Source organism: Cynara cardunculus, unplaced genomic scaffold, assembly GCF_001531365.2.
Source record: "Cynara cardunculus var. scolymus isolate 2C unplaced genomic scaffold, CcrdV1 Un_Scaffold_1512, whole genome shotgun sequence".
NCBI classification, from domain to species: domain Eukaryota; kingdom Viridiplantae; phylum Streptophyta; class Magnoliopsida; order Asterales; family Asteraceae; genus Cynara; species Cynara cardunculus.
The window spans coordinates 56,626-77,438 of NW_020200786.1; the positions used below are offsets into that span (position 1 = coordinate 56,626).

Here is a 20,813-nt window from a genome sequence, read left to right on the forward strand (position 1 = left end):
TGGTTTACTATTAAGAATGAAGAAGAGGGAGGAATTAGAGAGAGGGACTATGATTCACATCAGAGGCGGACTTGGAGCTTTCTGAACAGCATTGTTATTTTCACATTTATCGAAATTCCTTGGGTTCACTGACCAATGCCAAAAGTGGACTATCTTTGTCCACTAATTATTCTCCCTAACTCATATTTCTTGGAACATCATGCAATGAATGTAACAACCGGACTTCCCAATTTCCCAGAAGGAACGAGTGCGTCACTGAGTTCTAGCTTACTGATGTTGCTGTCCTGTAACATGCTAAGATAACAAAAGAAAAGAACATGCATGATAGAATGCAATACAATCCATCTTACTCTTACTTTACCACCATTTCTTGTTGTGCCCACATAAATATTATTTATCTCAATTGTTAACTTCAAAAAATTTGACTTTCTAAGTTCTGGTTTTGGTTGGAGTGCATATATAAGATAAACTTGTTGATTAAGTCATCAGTAAACCCATGGGACAACACGTAAAAATGAAAACAAATAGGCAACAGTCTTCCACACATACACATGTGTAAAGAAGCATTGGACAGATAGGTTAAAGCTTCAGTAAAACCATCAATGAACCGTAATTGATTGCGGGCATTAGGTGTGCTGCAGAACAGTAAAACACCACCCAACCCAAATATTGATAGAAGCCTTTTAACAGCATGCTTTGAAAAGTTCTCTGCTATACTTGGAATGTTGGGCCAACTTTATTTTTATGTATTGTGTTAATGTATGTCTACTGTTATTTTACTTTGTGCTTATTTTTGCTTTGAATTTCATGTAGTACACACAATCTGGAGTGCTAGTGCTGCTTTTGCGTGTGGCACAAGAGATGTATCCAGATTGCTCTGAGGAAGTCCTTGTTACCCTCGATTTGTTGAGTCGATTGGTCACTTTTAACAAGGTAATTTTTTGGTTTACCATCTTATTGTTTCTAGACCGAAGAAACAACACCTCGATGGCTGGTGCGAGCATATTTGCTATTACTTTTGGTTAAAGTTGATGTTTTATGTGGATATCCGTGCTGCATTGCTTCTGATTTTTTGCAAAATTGTTTCTTAAAATGGTAAGTGGCAACCGCCCAAAAAATTATGCTTTTCCTGAAATTCACCTCCTTGTGAAATCAACATGTAGTAATTGATAGTATATTTCGGGTAAGATCAATCATTTGACTTGTTAGGCATGTAGATTTGATTCATGAAGTTTTTTGTCTACTTGAGATTATTTAAGAACAGTTTTGTCTAACCACTATTTATATAAGCATTTTTATGAGATTTTGGTTTGATAAAGTAGGTGGATGTCCTATTAACCGCCTTTGAACTATTAAAGTGAGCTGAAGTGATCAGAAGTGTTTTATCTACAGGCTGTGTGTTATTCTCTAATGAGCATTGGTGATACATTCCATGGCAAAGAAATAACTGGGTACTGAGCAAACCATCCTTCTCAATGGAGTTCGGTTGTGTCATCATCTTTTCCTTTTTCTTGTTATCTAATGATCTTTAGGTTTTGTGATTTATAAGCAACATTCTCTTGTACTATTCTGTACTTTCTTTTATGCAGGTTAAACATGGCTGAGATCATATGCACCTTGATCAAGAATCTTTCTTCTAATCGTAGTGGAGCACTATTGATGTCAATGGGTGTTAACATTCTCGCTATGATGTTAAAATGGTAAGCTGGTCGGTTATTTATTTGTGCTTTTTAGATAGAGCTGTTATGGCAAACGCATTTAGGCCTCCTTTTCTGTTAAATTTATGGTAGATTTTTTGTTCATCATAAATTCTTACTGCACGCTAACACAATCTTTTCTTGCTTGCAGCTCGCCATCTCATGTCACTCCAACCGTTCTGAAGACAAATATATTTGATGTTGCTTTAAGGATGAATCCCTTTAACATTGGCTCTGATGGATTATCAAGGTGTGTTCACTTGGGACTTCATACATGTATTAGCTTTTTCTAGTAAATAATCTGAAACCCACCATAGGGTGAGTGCTTTTAGATTATTTAACTTTTTTGTTACCTCTATTTGGTTTATATCAACTGGATTGGTGCTTATGACTGAATTGAACCACGTTCTGTGAGCTTGCTTTCGTCATGGACATCGATGTTAGTATGTCACATGCGGGATGAGATGTACAACATGCAACTTGATTTGACATTCTTACACAACATCCTTGCCTATATAATTTCTTGTGTTATTTTTGTTTTTCACTCGGGCTTACCTTCAGCTGTTTATTGTCTAGTGTTTGTAAGATAGCTGGTGTTATTCAGCAGGGTTTTTTTTTTGGCTAATTTACTATATTTTTTTTCTTTTGTTACTTCAGTGGCTCCTGGCTGCTTTCTGGAAGACTTGCTAAACTACTTCTTATCGACTGCGAGCATAATGACAGTTCCTGCCCACTTGCTGTATCAGGCATGCTACATGATCGTCATCAGTTTTTTGTTTCCAGTATTCTTTTCCGTTGACAATAAAAATTAACACTGATAATTTTCTTAAGCTCAACATGGGGGCTCATGGACATGCTTTTCTCTTCCCTGTCAAGTCCTTTTACTATTTGCCGATTGTTTTTTACATCCTTTTATGATTATTTGACCTTTTGATGTCATACCAATATACCAATCTGGAAATCAATGATCAGTTGTATATACTCTTTCAGGGGTGTTGTTATTTCCAGGTTAATATCATATGTTGAGTTAATGATGTGATGCTTTAATGATAACTTTACAACATAAATATCTCCTGTCAAAAGCTTTATCCTCATGTAGGAGCCTGCTTAATTGAACTTTGTTTATATAAGCTTTGCATGTGGTATTTATTCTTATTTCCATGGTTTTGTTCTTTCTCAGTGCTGGAGTTCACCATTCAGCTTTTGGAGAAGGGAATAGAAAATGACTTCCTCCTGGCTCTTGTTATTTTCTCGATTCAGTATGTCCTAGTTAATCATGAGTACTGGAAATACAAAGTGAGGCATTTTCGTTGGAAGGTGACATTGAAGGTATGTCTTGGCCTACCTATGAATTAACATGTCTAAAGGTAGTACACATGCATCACCCCTATTGGTGTTTAACATAGTTGAATGATTTTTTTAGATTTATTAGCTTCTTAAAATGCTCATTATATCTTTCTTTAAGACCATGTGTCATTTCACACATTAAAGAGAGGCATTAGTTCATTCTACAAATAGTTTCTTACCTTCTATGTATGGCAATGATGAAAAAATAGGTATCAAGTGGAAGGGATAGATTGGAACCACAGTGCCATCACAAAATTAAATATACAAAGGCTTGAGGATTTCAAATGAGTATGTATATAAACTATTTTGTGGGACATTGCATGATAGAAAGTTTGGACTAGATAGACTAACTAGTTTGGGACATCCCAACTGGGAACTATATCACATTTCTTTCAGTTTGTTTCATTTTGTTAATTGACAACAACGTATCGTAATTTGATTTGTACTTCTGTAGTTTGATGTCCACTCATCAATTGTCTTACAGTTCCCTTATTTATTCAGCATGGCTGCCTTTTTTCTTTTTAATCACTGTCTTGTAGCACGCCTGGTTCTTTTTTTGTATTTTGGATGGCTAATACGTTAATGATTGTATCGACTATAATGAAGGACAGAGTGACGTCTTATAATGCAGAGTGTACCAATGACCGACTTACCAAATTGATTGCATGGTAATGATGATGTTGGGCAGCACTGATTTAATACAAGTTTCTTAGTAACCTTAATTGCTTAAATGGAAATAAGGCATCCCTCATTGGCGGTTGTGAATGAAGTAGTTTTGTTCTTTTTCCTCTTCCCTGCCCTATCAGAAGGCAACCAGGTTGTTTAATAGATAAGGTTGGGATAGTGTCATCTTTCTGTTGGGTGTCTATGTGGTTATGCAAATGTGTGATTCCTACTTGTGGTTTCTGGTGGAGAACTTCTTGCTTCCTCATGTGTTGGTAGATGAATCAAGAAAAGGAAAAAATTGAACTCTGTCCCTAGGAATCCTTATGATGTCCAAAAAGAATCAATTGGAACTACATTGGATCAGTCACAGAGTTCATGCAACAACCTTAAACTAGAGTATCAATAAAGCTTAAAAGCAGTGCTGTATATTATTGTCAGTATCATCCATCCAATCAAGTGGACCTTCCGAATTTGAAATCTAGTGTTATGGTGTGTCAAAAATTCTACATTAACATGGTGGAGGAGTGGCCTTGTGTCTGTGTATTATGTTTCAACTAATGTTCTCATGCAGACCTGCGGGCTCCATACTTAATTTTCTTTGAAGTATTAGAAACCTACTTTTCAGAAGGAAAAAATTAAAAATTGGACATGTGCGGATGTTTCCCCCCTCTTATCCAGAAGATTAATGTCAGTCCAATGGACCTATTAATAACAAAATCGGTAGCCTGCCTCTTCATTCAGATTTGGAAAAAGTATATTTTCCTACAATGAAATAGGCTGAAAATTACAACAAGCAGAAGTTTTAATCAGATACTTTATGAAAACAAAATGAAAAAGCTAAAACATAGAGCAGCAGGTGAAGGGGTCATTAATTTTCAGGAGTTGAGGTCATGCCACAATTCCAGATGTCATTCTTCATTTGCACGATTCTACAGCTTCAAAAAGTGGGAATTATTTATTTTATTCGCTTGTTCTTCTAGGTGCTTGAATTTGTGAAGACATGCATTTTGTCAACCTCACACTCCCCAAAATTGGGAGAGATTGTTCGTGATTTGTTGCTTTGTGACTCTTCCGTCCACAATGCTCTCTTTCGCATCGTTTGTATAACAACGCCAACTTTGGAGGTTGACTTTGATTTCCCTTAATACATATTATTGCTGGTTAATATTGGATGATTCCGTATATGCTGTAATGAACTCATGTAATTTTGCAGAAACTTTATGTTAGCCGCCTGTATGAACCAACGGAAATCGAAGGACTGCAGCTAGCAATTTGTTCAGTATTGGATATTTTCAGCATCCTTACCGATTTTTCAAAGGTGTGTTTGCAGTGATTACATTTGACATTTTTTGGCTAGGTTCTACAGAAAATAAAACAACTTGATTCATCCCTTTCACGAAGGCTCCCAGTCAACATTCATCTCTGATCCACTCATTATCTGGTTTTGGTTATAATGTTCATATGTGGATCTATTGTCCAACTCACAGGGCGGAACCCAAAACAAAGAACAATGGAAACTTGATATATAATACATTTTGAATTTAAGATGATTTTGCATTCAAAAGAAGAAACAAGGCCCATCTTTTTTCTGTGTCAACTCTAAGAAATGCAAGGAAAGAAACGGGTAACCAAATGTTCTAGCATCATGTCCAATGTCTTGAGTATTCCACCAACAGGTTATTTTATATTAGCTGGCTACCAATTTGTTGCTTTTTATCCAACTTGTGATGCATGAAAATATAGAACTGTTGGTGAGCATAACATCATGTTTGAGTGCTCTATTTGTAGGATACTTTGCCTGGCTACCCAGTCTTCCTTCAAGCAGTGCTGTCATCTGCAACCAAACCAATTCCTGTTGTGACGGCTATCATTTCTCTGATATCATTCTTCCGAAATCCTGTAAGGCAGTACAAACTTGAAACAATTAAAAATGCTCTTCGTTAATTTTTGTAGTTGCTAGTCTTTCTTCTTTAAATTTAGATACTTCATTTCTCAGGTATTGTTTGGTTCGGGCATGCGAACGAAAATGAAAATTATATGGAATGAATTTTCATTCCCCCAAGTTTAACCTGGAATGAAAATTGGGCATGTGGGGGAATGAACCCATTATATTATATAAAACCAAACAGTTTCTTTTGTTTTCAATCTCATTAATTACTGCTTAATAACTCTAACCAAACACCCCCTCAATTCATTTTCGTTTGAACTGATTCTTGTCCTAGATTTCAAAATAATATCTATATATCACCAAAACTTGAATGGTTAGACATCTACTAATAAATGGTTGTTTATGTCCAGTTTGTTATCTTCAGCTACTATTTATTGTTCAATGAGTTTGAGTGTTTTGCATGCCCCGTCTTCTTGGAAACAACATCTCGGTCCTTGAGACTGAGAGATAAAGGTAAGGTTGTGTACATCCTACCCCCCAGATCCTACCTCCAAATGGGATATATTGGGTTTGTTTAGTTTGGTTTAGTGATACTAAATTACTAGCTTGTGTTTCTGTTAGACAAATCTTGAATGCATGATATAACTTGAGGGTATTGCAACAAGAAAAAGAATATGGTACGGTATAGCAAAGGTGATTTTTTGGATGCTGTAAGCAGTCAATTGAACTGTCCTGTTGTTTAGATCCTGCAACTGCAGCCAGTGGTACTTCTTCTTATAATGCAGTTAGTACATTAAGTATCATCAAACAGTAGGTGATTTCTCTATATGTCATTATTGCCTTTCCACAATTCCTTTGGCAATATGATAAGAGTCGATAAAAGGTTGCCAAGATTAGAGTATTAAAACCCTACGGCTTTCGAGAGGCTGCAGTGTCTCCCAATTCAATTGTAGAGAATTGAATTATTATAAATTGATCTATATTCCAAAAGGGTAAACAATGAAGGTATTTAAACTAAAGAAAAACAAATAAAACAATTAAAATAAACATAAGATAGTTATCTGTAAACTTGAGGACTTATGACTTATCCAAAATTTGCTTTATCTTTATCTTATTAATCTGCCCTCCTCTCTTTCCTTCTTGAATATGTCTTTACACTCTGAAGTCTATCAATACCCCCCCCCCCACCCAACAACACTTGCATCTTGTCCTCAAGATGAAAAGAAGGAAATTGCATCTTCAACGCTACACAATCTTCCCAAGAGGCTTCAAACACAGGTAAATTCTTCCATTTGATTAACGCCTCTTGTCTTCCATCCTGTGTTGTTCGTACTTGTAGGACATCTTCCGGTTCTACTATCATTTCCATATCGTCATTCAATTGATTCGGCAATGTGGTTGACGAGGCGCACTTTGTGATTGCTCTCCTTAATTGAGAGACATGAAACACTGGATGGAGTCGTGTAGATGCTGGCAATTCCAAGCGATAAGCCACCCTTCCCACCTTGCCTACCACTTTAAATGGTCCATAAAAACGTGCGGACAACTTTTGGTTGTTGCTTTTCCTTAAAATATTTCTGTCGGTAAGGCCTAAGCTTCAAGAAAACCATATCTCCAACGTCAAAATTTACCTCCTTCCTATGCCCATCAGCTTGTAGTTTCATTTTAGGTTGTGCTTGCATTAAGAACATTCGTAGCAAATCAATCGCATCATCTCTGTCTTTTAACATTTGCTCCACGGCTGGAACGGTTGAGCCTTCTTTAGATCGCAATATTGTTGGAGCATCTCTCCCATATAATGCTTTAAACGGTGAACGCCGAATGGAGATGTGGTATGTGGTATTGTACCAATATTCAGCCCATGTCAGCCACCTTTTTGATAGTTGTGGCTTGTCTGACGTAAAACACCGTAAGTACTGCTCAATGCTGCGGTTAACAACTTCTGTTTCTTCGTCGGACTATGGATGATATGCAGTGGTGAACTTTAACTTTGTACCTTGTAATCGGAAAATTTCCTTCCAAAAACTGCTAAAGAAAAACCTTATCCCTATCCGTGATCATTGAGTTCGGAATGCCATGCAGTTTAACAATCTCCCCTATAAAAACTTCGGCTACCGTTGCTGCTGAAAATGGGTGTTTTAACGGAATGAAGTGAGCGTATTTGTTTAACCGATCGTCTACCACCATAATTGTATCCATGCCCTCCGATTTTGGTAGTCCTTCTATAAAATCCATTGTCAGTTCCTCCCATACCAATAGCGGTAGTGGAATTGGTTGCAACAACCCAGTAGGTGTTCCACTTAGGTTTTTATTTCTTTGACAGACCTCACACTTCTTGACCCATTCCCTTGTATCTCCCTTCATCGACGTTGTACTCTTTCGCGTCTTGAACCACCAACACACTAGCTCCTTTTTGGATCGGTGACCCGGAGAATACTTCTCATCACACCTGTAACATAATCATTGAGCCATACGTTGTTGAAGTTCTTGATCGGACAACCTTCTGAATTCCCCGATAGATATTCCTCACTGTCCACTACTCTTGTTGGAGGGTTCAACAAATCCCTTGTTTCCCGCAGATCCTTCTCCATTACACTTGTTCAACCAGCTACCTTTTGGGTTATTTATTCTTGCTAAAATCTTGTTCTTTTCTTCTATCCTCTGAGCTAGTTCCATGGCCTTTCCCAATCCCACCGGTGCGAGGGTGCGGACTTCTGCCTTGATTTGTGGACTCAACCCGTTTAAAAATTGACTAACGAAAACTTCATCCGGAATCCCTTCTAACGAGGCTGCCAACATAGCAAACCTTCTTTTGTATTCTGCCACCGTGCCGTCTTGCTTAACGGCCAAAAATTGCTCACATAAAGATCCCTCCCCCGCTGGTCTAAACTGATGAAGCAGTAATGTTTTTAATTCTTCCCGTAGCCTAATGGGTCTCATCTTATTCTCCCACTGGAACCACAGCAAGGCGTCACCCTCAAAAGCAATGACCGAGACTTCTAGTTTTTCTTCGTTGGTTAGTTTATTAAGAGCGATATACTTTCCAGCCCTCAATATCCAACCGTCTGGATCTGTCCCTTCGAATACAGGTAACTCTAGTTTCCTCCCCCTTATCGCAAGAAACCGACCAGTATCGTAGTTTTTGTCTACGCGATAGTCCGCTTTTTTGGTTGTCCATTGTCTTCGCTTTCATCCTCTCCCCCGCTCTTCTCCGTTCTCCTAAGCGCTTCTTCTTGCAATATCAACATTGTTTCCATTTGTTTGATCACTTTCTGCATGTCGTTCTTTAGCGAGTTCACCTTCGCTTGGACTGTTCCTAAGCTTACCTCCACCTCGTTCATCCTCGATGTTGTTGATCAAGTCATTATCGCGTGAATAGTAATCGTAAACAATGATCATGAACAATTACTAATCCAGAACAGCAGGTAGGCTCTGATACCAATTTGATAAGAGTCGATAAAAGGTTGCCAAGATTAGAGTATTAAAACCCTACAACTTTCGAGAGGCTGCAGTCTCTCCCTATTCAATTGTAGAGAATTGAATTATAATAAATTGATCTATATTCCAAAAAGGTAAACAATGAAGGTATTTAAACTAATAAGTAAAAGACTCCTAGAATAAAACGGATCCTAAAGAAAAACAAATAAAACAATTAAAATAAACATAAGATAGTTATCTGTAAACTTGAGGACTTGTGAATTATCCAAAACTTGCTTTATCTTTATCTTATTAATCTGCCCTCTTCCCTTTTCTTCTTGAATATGCCTTTATACTCTGAAGTCTCACAATACTTACTCGTCAATTTATATCGAAGCAGTTTTTTTCTTTTTCTATTGTTGATTTTGAAGTTCTAACTGTATGAGCTACTTAAACAGAAGATCCAAGTGGGTGCTGTAACTGCTCTGTCCATGTTACTCTTGACTGCTGACGATTTACAACCATACATGTCTGGGAATGCATGCTTAGGTCTGGATGACAAGCAGGTAAAGCACTGTTTAAACTTCTCTTTGATTTACTCTCTTTATGTATTAGCACTCTGTTTGCTGACTTGGTTATTTATATCTATTTCAACTCTTTCATGCATGGTTTCTAGCAGATTGCAGATTTTAGGAATTCTATCATTATGATTATCAGCGAGCAATCACCTTCTAACGAAGATCTCATTGTCAGTATGTTTAAGATGCTCGCTTCAGCAGCATATTATCAGGTCTATTTTTTTCCATTCATGAAAAAATCAATGAATCACTTAGTGATTTTAGTTTCATGACGAGATTTACTGTGTTCTTTTTGTGATTTATTTCTTAACTCGTTTGCTTTAATTATTTCTAATAGATCTTTAATGGTCGTGTTACATCCTTTGCATGGATCATTGATAATGGACAGTTAATGTGTATACCTTGGTGTGGGTCTTTATTTGTTCTGTGCTTCGTTGTGGTCGAATACTGCTACGTCTTGCATGTGCATGTTTTGCTGATGACGCCTAACATTGAAAAAGCAGGCTATTCCATTATCACCACAGCTTGATTTAAGATTGCCCAGTGTGTCCATTCCCTATGTCAAACTTAACAGTATCTGTGGATTTGAGTATATTTTATGGATGCTGGTCTCATTACTTTTTTTCATTGAAACCTGCTTGTGCTCTGCCTATGCACATTTTAATTTGCATTTTTTTTAACTCTTGCACTTCCCCACCTGCCTATCTGTGTTAACCTTTCTAGTGTGCAGCCTGCCTTTTTTGTAGCTATAACTGATTCAAAGGATAGTACAACCGAAGTTAGTTTTGGCTCTTTGGTGACCAAAGGAGAAAATCTGCTTGATGCTCTTGGGGTGTATATTAAAAAATTCCCAGAATTGATAAAAAGGTACATTTTTTAATAATTGTAATGCTTCATTAAAGGTTCCACCTTAAAAGTTGATATTTTTTTGTTGCCAGCCATCCCAAAATACTGCTGAACATATTGGACTTTTTGATGGCATTGTGGCAAGGTGCTTCTCAGTTTATTAATATCCTTGAGCATCTGAAGAAGTCTGAAAATTTCTGGGGGCAGCTGTCCACCTGCATTTCACTAGTCAGTAGCATGGAGGATAATTCTTCTGGAATTTTGAGTACAGACTCTTTAATCTCATCATACAGATATCAATGTCAGGCTGACATATTGCAAATTATGTCCTTAGAGATGTTTTTGCAGAAGAAGGTATTACATTCTGAGTTTGTCAGAAAAGGTTCTGAATTATCAAAAGATATTCTTGTGAAAGGTAGTAATAGTGAAAAAACAGAAGATGATAGCCATAGTGGTCCAAGAGAGATATTATCTACGTGGTTCAAGAGCTCATTCCTGAGCAAGTTGATCAAGGTGTACGCTTCCTGTGAGTATGACAATGACAAGTATCTTAAAGGACAGGTACTCTTTGTCAACATCCCATCACCGTTTTGTTTGATATTGTTTGCTAGTGCTCGAGTGTAAAATAAGATAGCATTATTTTTGTATAATTTGATAATATTCGAGTTTTTTGTTTGATGGTTGATTTGGACATTTCTGCATATGCTACAGAGGATTGAATCTTTTACCGAATGGAGATTCTTCTTTAGTGGTATTGGTCCACACCCTTGGACTAGAAGGTTTTGGCTTTAATTCCAAGGGGGAACACACATACATGATTAGATCCCCTTTGCTTTTAAAAGAAAAGAAATAAACAAAGTTCGAGCGTTGAGTGACAAATGGGAAATTTATGGAAAGTTACAATGTCTTTATGTGATTCAAAAAACTTGTGATAAAATTCCGAGTTCGAGGAAGATATGGTTTACCGAAAGGTATTTTCCTGCTTAAGCATACTTGGATGTTTAATGAACTTGATCTTCTGGATCTGAGTGGTTCTCACATTGATTACCTAGGGAAGCGACTGCTCCCAGCTGCATGACCTGCATGTGAATTTTTCAATATTCAACGTTTGCCCAACTTTCCCGCTTGTGCACTGAAATGGAATTGCAAATTCGCACACTAGTTATTATAATATGTGTCGGCCACATGAAGTGTTTCTCAATTAGACTCGATCAGAATAAAGAGTCGCTTAGATCCCTATATTAGAACATTTTTGCGAACTCTGTTCTGATTTAAGTTCGATGCTCTTTCTTTGAAGATCTTAAAAATCTTGGCAAATATAATTACTATTAATGGTTTCATTATATATGGAATTTTGGCAGGTTTCTGCTGCTCTATTCTTTGTTCAAGTTATTGGGAAATTAAGAAATGGTCAAACAGGGAGTTTGTCTGTTTCTCTGGTTGAAAAATTAAGTGTACTGGAAAAAAAGGTTTGTCTTCTTTCTTATTTGCTTGGATTATCATATCTGTAAGTTCGTTCTTTTCCAACTTTTGTTGTAATATTGTGGTTACCAGGTTTTCATGCCTCCTTTTGTAGCCAATTTGTCGTCAATAACAGCTTCTCTTCATATTGCAGTTACATGACCTACCTGCATTTTTGGAATTGGTAACACAATACAGACAACAAGGCTACAGGTACAAATTACTGTTGTGTCCCTATTTAAGCATGCTTTTAATGAGAATAAGTAATCCCTGTCTATTTCTTTAATCTACTGTATAGCATGAATAGAATAGCATGCAATCAACATGGTTTGGTTGTTACCATCTTGATAAACAATTGATAACACAGAGAGGAAAGTGAGAGAATGAGTGGGATGATTGGATTGATTTCCAGCACTTCGAGAAGCTGGAATCTCCACGACACTTGTCAAATTGCCAATACAAAACATGCTTTCTTAAACTTCTACCCCAAAAACTGTAATGACTCCGAATTATAAGTGCAGATGCCCAAAGACCATATCCCCTCTACCCGACTGACACACATGCACTGAACGAGCTAACAATAAGCTTAACAGAATATTAAAGTTAATTTACCAAAATACCCTGGGCCTATTACTTCTTTTGTCTCCTTACATACGTGTATCAAACCGGGGGTTTATCATATCCATCATACTATGAGATGTCTCTGTCCAGATTGCTTCGGCATTGTAATTCGTTCAGCTTCTTTTCTAGCCAAACAGCTTTTTATCGTTTAAATTCCTCTTGTCCCTTCCAACGAAAACTAAGGTATTACCTTGCTGTATATTTTGTTCGACAGCGAAGGGAAGGAGCTGAAGAATTTGATATTGAGCGACCTGTATTATCACATGCAAGGAGAATATGAAGGCCGTGAGATAGAACATAAGTTGTTTAAAGAGCTGTTCCAGTTTCTGCTAGAATCCAAGTTGTTGGAAAGTTACCAAAATAAAGATGCTGAGAACTTGTCTATTCATGCTAAGGGTGTCTTTTTATTTGACTGCACCCGTCTAGAAAAGGATTTAGGAATAGATTTATGGGATATTCTAGAATGGAGAAGCTTGAAAACAGTTGCAGAAACAATGTTGGCTGACATGAAAGATGTTAATTCTATGTTGTTGCTCAGTAATTGCAAACTTTTAGCTTTGAAGGCATTGGCAACCATGTTGCCTGTATATGATGAAGATGTAAGTTCTCATAATCTTAATTTCTGTTCATCTTTCCCTTCATGAGTAAACTGTTTTTTCCCAAGCCCTGGTTTCATGTATTCTTTAATTTGCATTTCTTTTTAACTTAATGCTTGTTCTTCATGCAGGTGATGTGGAAGGCTACAATTGGTGGAGAACTTCCTGAGCAACTAATTAGTTCTTGCTTCAAACATATTTGCCAGTCTCTCCATAAAGCCACCGAATCATTAGTCCCTTCCAGTGATGCTTGCAAGGATGTCCTTGATTTTCTTGCAGCTCAAGCAGAACTACTTCTCCATTTTATCAGATTTGTACAGGGAAGACTGTCTTTGCCATCCTGTGTACTGGTTATAAAAACTATTGAATCCAGTTTAAAAGAGTTGAAAGACTTGAAACCATCTTCTGTTGATGTTAAACCTACCTTGAAGCTTTTACTTACAGTGCTTCTCATGTCAGTCCAACCAACTTGCATAAACTCTCCGGCAGTTGGATCGATCAATAAGGAATCTGAGGTATCAGATGTATATTTGAGGCTTCTACCAATTCTCTGCAACTTCATCGAACCTGTTGAGTACTCTACCCTTTCTGTGGCTACTATTGATTTGCTACTTAAGGGTTTCTCGTCACCTACAACATGGTTTCCCGTAATTCAGAAGCATCTACAGGTGCAGAATATTGTTAAAAGGCTTCATGATAAAAAATATTTGCCTGCAGTTCCTGTGATACTAAAGTTTCTTTTGACGTTTGCGCGTGTAAGAGGAGGTGCAGAGATGCTTGTGAACATTGGATTCTTTTCGTCTTTGAGAGTATTGTTCGAAGGCTCACTAGATGGTGGTACACTTTCATTGGCGAATGGAAATGAATCTGAGAAAGCTGAAAAGGAAAAGCCTCAGCACATATGGGGTCTTGGTTTGGCCGTGGTATCGATGATTATTTATTCGCTCAGGGACAGTTCTTCGAATTCTGATATGGTGGACTATGTCATTTCTTGTTTTATATTAGAGAAATTAGATTTAGTTTCTTATTGTCTAAATACACCAAACTTTCCGCCTGATATTGATAGAAAGAAGAGAGCTCGTGCTCAGAGAAAACAAACAAGTTTGACTGCACTCAAGGAAACGCAGCACGCCCTCATGCTAATATGCATGCTAGCGAAGCATCCCAACTTGTGGATTAAGAATATGAAAGAAATGGATTCGCAATTAAGGGAAAGGAGTATCCATTTGCTAGCGTTCATTAGTAGGGGGCCTCATCTTGGAGAACACAGTAGGGTCGCTCCACTACTGTGTCATCCCATCGTTAAAGAGGAGTTTGAATGGTACAAGAAACCCTCGTTTATAAACAGCAAAAGTGGTTGGTTTTCTCTTTCTCCTGTTGGGTGTGGCTTAGATCCTAGTTTTTCAGCCTTATCATCATCATCTGCACTTGTAGTTAAGGACCCGTCTGCCGAAAACATAGATACTTCTCCTCAAACATGTTTCTCAGACATGGCTGCAATAGACGTCTACAAAATTGCATTTTATCTTTTGCATTTTTTATGTCTGCAAGCCGATGCTGCTGCTAAAAGGGCGGAGGAGGTGGGATTTGTTGATGTTGCTCATTTTCCCGATCTGCCGATGCCTGATATCTTACATGGGTTGCAGGTGCATTATTGGCTCTTTCCTCCAATTTTCATATTTCTTTTATTGCCTATGGTGAGAGAGAGAGAGAGAGAGAGAGAGAGAAAGAGGAGACACAATTGTTAGGATATCACACCCAATTATAGTTGCAGAAAAAGAATAATCACGCACGCAATATTTAGATGATTCAACAACTAGCCTTTATCTATGGAGACCTTAGTCTTTAATTGATGAATTTAGTAGGATATTCATAGATTGAAGAAAGAGGGATATGTAGTTTCCAATACCTTTTCCATGTTTGCTTCTACCTGCTTCCATTTTTTTATGTTGCATGCTATCAACTAGTAATAGTTCATCTAAAAAGTTTCCGGTCTTATTTGAATTTATTTTTTCAAATTCTTCAAAAAAAATTAGCAAGCTTTTTGCAACTCTCGGGTCAAAACTTTTTCGCAAGGCGGGGGTATTTACGGAAACAACTCTCTACTCTTTGGGAGTAGAGGACAGTTCTGCGTACATCCCCCAATACACTACCTCTTATTGAGATGTAGTGGGTTTGTATGGTTTTAATTTATTCATGGATAGCAGACCACCTTATTATGAGAAGAAAACTGGACAATATATGGTCAAGATAGGGGAATCCTCATCCTAATAGCTGTAATTGTTTCTTAATTTCAGTAGTGCATTTGAAGACCTGCACAGGGTCCAATTTAGGCCTCATACCTGACAATAATGCGTCTACTACTCACGGTTACATGTACCGTTAGTCTTTCTGATATTTGGTTCTGGGATTCATTGGTGTCCGACAGTCTCAAGGAAACTTACCTACCAAATAACATGTGCAAATCTAGGACACTTAATGTCTGATAATCATGTTATAGCATAGATATATTGATGAACTACAGACACAGTATAGTTGTATCTGTACAAGTATGTTGCTCATGAATAATGAATATCAAAATCTGCACATATTACTGATCCTATTGTAACAACAAATCTCAGCATTTGAAGTCTACTTGTGAATAAATACGATGATGTATAAATATAAAAAGATATGTATGAACATAAAGATGCATAAAGGTTACCTATAGAAAGAAAGATGAATAAATGAACTTTCTTAGAATGTGACATTGTGAATAAGAGTGGTATTTATCTTTTTGCTGGTTACAACTTGATGTAACTGTTTCAACTTGTTGATTTTTAAGGTGGGAACTATTATATTTATAGATGAAATAGATAGATGAGTTGACTCTGAGACAGGTTGTTGCATTAGATATGATCTGGAACACTTGTTAATTAGTTTGTGTTTAACGCAGGATCAAGGAATTGCTGTCGTTAGTGAGTTATGTGAAGCCAATAAATTGAAGCAGTTGACACCAGAAATAGAGGGTGTCTGCATCTTGCTTCTGCAAATAACCGAAAAGTGTCTGTACTTGGAATTCTGCGTGTCACAAGTTTGCGGTATAAAACCTGTAATGGGACGCATTGAAGATTTCTCAAAGGAAGTCAAATTATTGTTTAGAGGTAATTTCTTTTAGTAGGAGTCGTTATTATCTCTTTTATTTATGTGCTAACCGTTTATTTATTAAAACTTGTGCAGCGACGAAAGAGCATGTATTTCTTGAAGAATCGGTGAAGTCGTTGAGACAAATAACATCGTATGTGTACCCGGGATTGTTACAAGACTGAAGGCTGCTTGTGATGTGATTTGAAGTTAATAAATTTTGTTTTGGATGTATGTATAATGATAGTTGAGTTGCAGGGTGATAGGAGGAGATGTTAATAACATTTTGATCATGTACTTTTGGTATGATACTAAATGTGGTGTAAAAGTGCTCCATGAGAGATTATTCTCCTACTAATTCAATTGAGAATCATCAACATGAATATGTCTCTTTGAGCAAGAAATTCTTGATCAAACATCGTTATTAACCACCATTTCAACTTTGCAATTAGCACATCAAGTCGTTCTTCAGTCATTGCATTAATATGACGGTCGTGAATTCATGCAATTGGACAGCTTTTGCTAGTTGGTTGGAATGTTTTGATCAACGAAGACACTAATTCACGCAATTGGACAGCTTTTACTAATCGGAAGTACTTGAAGAAGTTATTAGTTGAGCCTTTTACAACTCATTCTCTTCACGCTTTCTTGTATTTTCTATCCATCTCGATTTTTATTTTATGTTAGGTGTGGCTTCGAGAGGCTTATTGTTACGCGATTTATATAGAATAAATCTCTCAGACTGCTAATAAATGGAGACTAGTGCAAGTATACAGTTATTAACCCACTATCGTCTTTTACAAGTAATAAAGTGGTAAAAATACCAAATATCGTCTATGGAGAAAAATGAATAAAAGTTCGTTTTAATAGTAAAAATAAAGATATGATTTCAGATGGTGAATTCGAAGAAATATTTTTGGTGAGTTGATTAAACACTACTGTTGTGAACAAGTTTTAAAAGAGAGCTTAGGGTGTAGGGATTAGTTAAGATATTAAACCGATTTAAAAGTAGACAGCATGCTACAGCATGGTTCTATAACATGCTTTATAAATCACTTATCTTTACAACTAATAGATTCTTTAAGGTACTTTCTCGAGATGTAGAATGACACACAGTCATAGATCCAACCCTCATATCTCTATGCAAGGCTGGAGTCCCGACATTGGCTCAAACTATTTCTTTTATAAGCTAAATGGAGCGAAAACGAGTCTCCTCGATTCTAAGTAACTCTCTCGAGCCTACTTCCATATCATTCAAGTTGACGTGTGTTTGTTGGTTTATCTCTAAATCCAACATACTTTAACACTTTTAAACAAGTGATCAACTTGTCCATGTATGATGTTTTGACAATAAAAACTTGAATGACGTAGTTGTAAAGATTTATAATTTATATTTCTACAAACGGGACCGGTCTTTATCTTAACTTCACCCAACATCCAAGCTATATTTTTAGCCTAACATGCTTAAAAAATTAATTGCATAAATAATAATGCATAAGAAAGGAAAATAACGTAGAAAGAAATAAATACTAGACGTAATTATAAAAGTAACTGACGATATTTAAACTAGGAAAATTAACTGCATGAATAATAATAAAGCATAATAAATAAAACACAAGAGGAGAAGAGATGGTGGAAGAAATAAATGTAAAGATGGATTTGTAAAAGAAACTTAAAATATCTAAACTAATAATATTGATTGCATAAATTATAAAGCATAATAAGGAGAATTTAAGAGAAAAAAAGATGACAAGAGAAATAAACGTAAAAAGAAATTATAAAGAAGAAAAATAAAATACTTGTAAATAAAACTTTAAACCCAAAAGAAACTTCAACATTCAACTACTCCAAGTGTTTCTCTAGATTATTGCATACAAATTGCTTACTTCTAAGACCAAGCCTCCCCCCTTTATAAAGTGGAGGAAGGGAGGGTAAAATCCAATGGGTAAAAACTTTTACCCACATTTTTACACAAAACAATGGGCAAAACCAAAACCACCTAGAAGATATCAAAAATCATATCTTTAATTTGTCCTATGAGATCTTGAAAGCTGCAGGAGATGAGCTGCCAAAAAGGGAAGAAGTGACCCCAAAAGATTCTCGTACTATTCTCAAAAATGCCCCTGGATCGTCCTGTAGCACATACTGTAACATGCTTCAACCAAGTACCTAGAAACAAGGCTATTTTCCCAAAAATTAGCACACATCCATGAAATAAACATGTTTATCACATCACTTTAGCTCCAATATAAAAAGATAGAAAAGCAAAACCAAAAGACTCAATTTGTAGAATTTGGGAAAATGAAATGGGTAAATAAAGTGAAGAAAAAGTGCAAAAGTATCAAATAAATTGATACTTATCACTTATCATGTCGTAGTAGTATGGCTCGATGCTTATCATGAAGCCAAAAAGAAGAGAGAAATAGTTTAATGAAACCCTCACTCGTTGTTTCAATGTCGGTAATATCGCAAATATTCGGATCAAGGGCCCCAAGAAGATTGTTTATGATTCTTTGATTAAACTTGGTAATCAATAGAGATAATGGGATTATAAACATCGATTTTGACTTGGAATTGACGTCTGCAAATGTCGAACAAAATGTTTTTTTTTAAATCTTAATTTGGGGATCCATAATCCCAAAGCCTTTGGTGAATCTAAGACAAGTTGGAAGTTACGATAGAAGGACGTCGAAGCGATTGACAAAGACATCTATCTGATTGAACACCAACCTATGAGTTCAACAACGTATCTATTTGTCAATTCAATTATCTCACTTTATTTTTCAGTTCGAGAAATCTATCTAGTTAACGTCTACTTGTCAGTTCAAATATATTGTTTTCACTTTTTCTATTCCACAAACAATATGTGATTCTTTGATCCATATCAATAAGAATTAATTTTATTGAAAAACTTGTGTATATGTATTTGACCACCTTCTACAAATACTTCAGCTTCCTTCTTAATGGTATGTATCTTATTGTCATGTGTAAATCGTTTGTCTTATGAACTTGTATATCATGCTTGTTTTTTTTAGAGAGTGTAAGTTTTGCATATTTTTAGTTGTGTGTATATTCATTCATACCCACTTTTAGGATTTCATCTTATTTCCATTTTCTCAATCAAAAATCAAGTCTTTCATTCTTATCTTATATACATTTGTGGTTGGAGCTTGGTTAACGAAACTTGGTCTTGTTATGCTAAATCAAAGAAAAAAATATATTAATTGTGAACTTGATGGAGCATGTTGCTACTACAACTGAGACCAGCCCGGTTAATGGTTCAGTTGAGTTGCAAGTGTTTTGTTAAAGACGCCTTTTGTTCTATTTAAATAAGTAATAGATGTTCTGCTGATGGAAGTTTGTTTGATTGAAAGATGTTTTTTTGTACTACCTTAAAGTTGTACTTTGATGTCTAAAGTCACTTTTTGGTAGTAGATTTTGTTTGGTATACCAATGGGTAATACGTCTTTTGTTTTGTTCGATAGTGCATCTGTCACAATAGCATGACACTATGGTAGAGTTGTTTATGGGCGGGACGACCTGCTAGACTCATCATATCCGGCTCTCTATAAAAATGGGCTTAGATTACCATTCCCAAATAAATTGACGGGTCCGGACTGACTTTTTAAAATTAATAAGCGGGCATGGGCAATGGAAAAATATTTCGGCAATTTTAAAATTTAAAGAATGTATATTGTTATGTATTTACGTCTAATTTTAAGTTGGAAAAATTGTTATGTATTCTGAATAATTTTACATAACTTGTGATTTATATAAGTCTTGCTTTCATAAAAATATAAAAAGATTTTTAAGTTCGCTAGCATGTGAGCAAGCCCGGCCCGTTTATAAGGCGAGGAGTAAGTTTTCAAGCCCATAAAAATGGGTTTGGATTTACCATGTTAGACCCATTAAAAAAAGTATGGTAGGTCCAGTCCAATCCCACAAATGATCAACTGTATACTATAGCATCAAATATACATTAAATCTAAAATTTAAACTATGTAAGCTTGAACTCAAGATAACTTGTTTATTGACTTGAGCTCGATAAATTTTATCCTTTGATTGTATAATTTATGAACATGCACATGTTTACCTTGAAAAAGTGTGAATGACTTGACTTGACTAAAAGAGGTTTAATCGAGCTTTAGAATGAACAAAGTAGCTCCTTAATAACAACTCCCATCGCCTAACATCTTGCCCCTAACGTTGAGACGGATAAACCTATGACATTGGAGTTCATCCCATGACAAGAGGTTAATCTACGAAGATATGAGATTAAATATAAGGAAGAGAAGACCAAGGGGCGATAGTGATAATGGTCAAATCATCCATTAATGATATGTGATCAACACTTGAAGGTTGAACAACTGATGAAGATATCAATACGAAGTCTCATAAACTTAAGAGCATATATATATATATATATATATATATAAGTCTTATAAATAGTGGATGCCTAGCAAATCACCGGAAGACACTAACAAAATGGGAAAATCCTTGGTAGATGCCACTTAAGTTTGTTCAATGGATGATTATGTCTTATTCAACGAACAAAAGGACAACAATACTCCAT

The 20,813-nt window shown here is 36.2% G+C and overlaps 1 protein-coding gene across 12 annotated transcripts in view; it reads left to right on the plus strand.

Moving 5' to 3' along the window:
- LOC112502498 overlaps positions 1 to 16,697 on the plus strand; it is a 41,352-nt gene extending 24,655 nt beyond the window's left edge. For 4 of the 12 annotated variants that reach the window (XM_025106428.1, XM_025106432.1, XM_025106429.1 and 1 more), the window contains 20 exons: positions 814 to 933; positions 1,393 to 1,451; positions 1,590 to 1,700; positions 1,849 to 1,947; positions 2,355 to 2,443; positions 2,878 to 3,026; positions 4,691 to 4,834; positions 4,924 to 5,028; positions 5,499 to 5,609; positions 6,009 to 6,116; positions 9,474 to 9,581; positions 9,692 to 9,805; positions 10,324 to 10,460; positions 10,532 to 11,000; positions 11,801 to 11,908; positions 12,055 to 12,113; positions 12,736 to 13,120; positions 13,249 to 14,763; positions 16,053 to 16,260; positions 16,337 to 16,697. In XM_025106428.1, coding sequence (XP_024962196.1) covers positions 814 to 933; positions 1,393 to 1,451; positions 1,590 to 1,700; positions 1,849 to 1,947; positions 2,355 to 2,443; positions 2,878 to 3,026; positions 4,691 to 4,834; positions 4,924 to 5,028; positions 5,499 to 5,609; positions 6,009 to 6,116; positions 9,474 to 9,581; positions 9,692 to 9,805; positions 10,324 to 10,460; positions 10,532 to 11,000; positions 11,801 to 11,908; positions 12,055 to 12,113; positions 12,736 to 13,120; positions 13,249 to 14,763; positions 16,053 to 16,260; positions 16,337 to 16,425 — 4,287 coding nt within the window. In that variant the 3' untranslated portion in view covers positions 16,426 to 16,697. Of the gene's footprint in view, positions 1 to 813; positions 934 to 1,392; positions 1,452 to 1,589; positions 1,701 to 1,848; positions 1,948 to 2,354; positions 2,444 to 2,877; positions 3,027 to 4,690; positions 4,835 to 4,923; positions 5,029 to 5,498; positions 5,610 to 6,008; positions 6,117 to 9,473; positions 9,582 to 9,691; positions 9,806 to 10,323; positions 10,461 to 10,531; positions 11,001 to 11,800; positions 11,909 to 12,054; positions 12,114 to 12,735; positions 13,121 to 13,248; positions 14,764 to 16,052; positions 16,261 to 16,336 lie in introns of those variants that run through there. The other 8 variants (XM_025106434.1, XM_025106440.1, XM_025106431.1 and 5 more) reach the window with 7 other exon arrangements.
- The last annotated feature ends 4,116 nt before the right edge of the window (positions 16,698 to 20,813 follow it).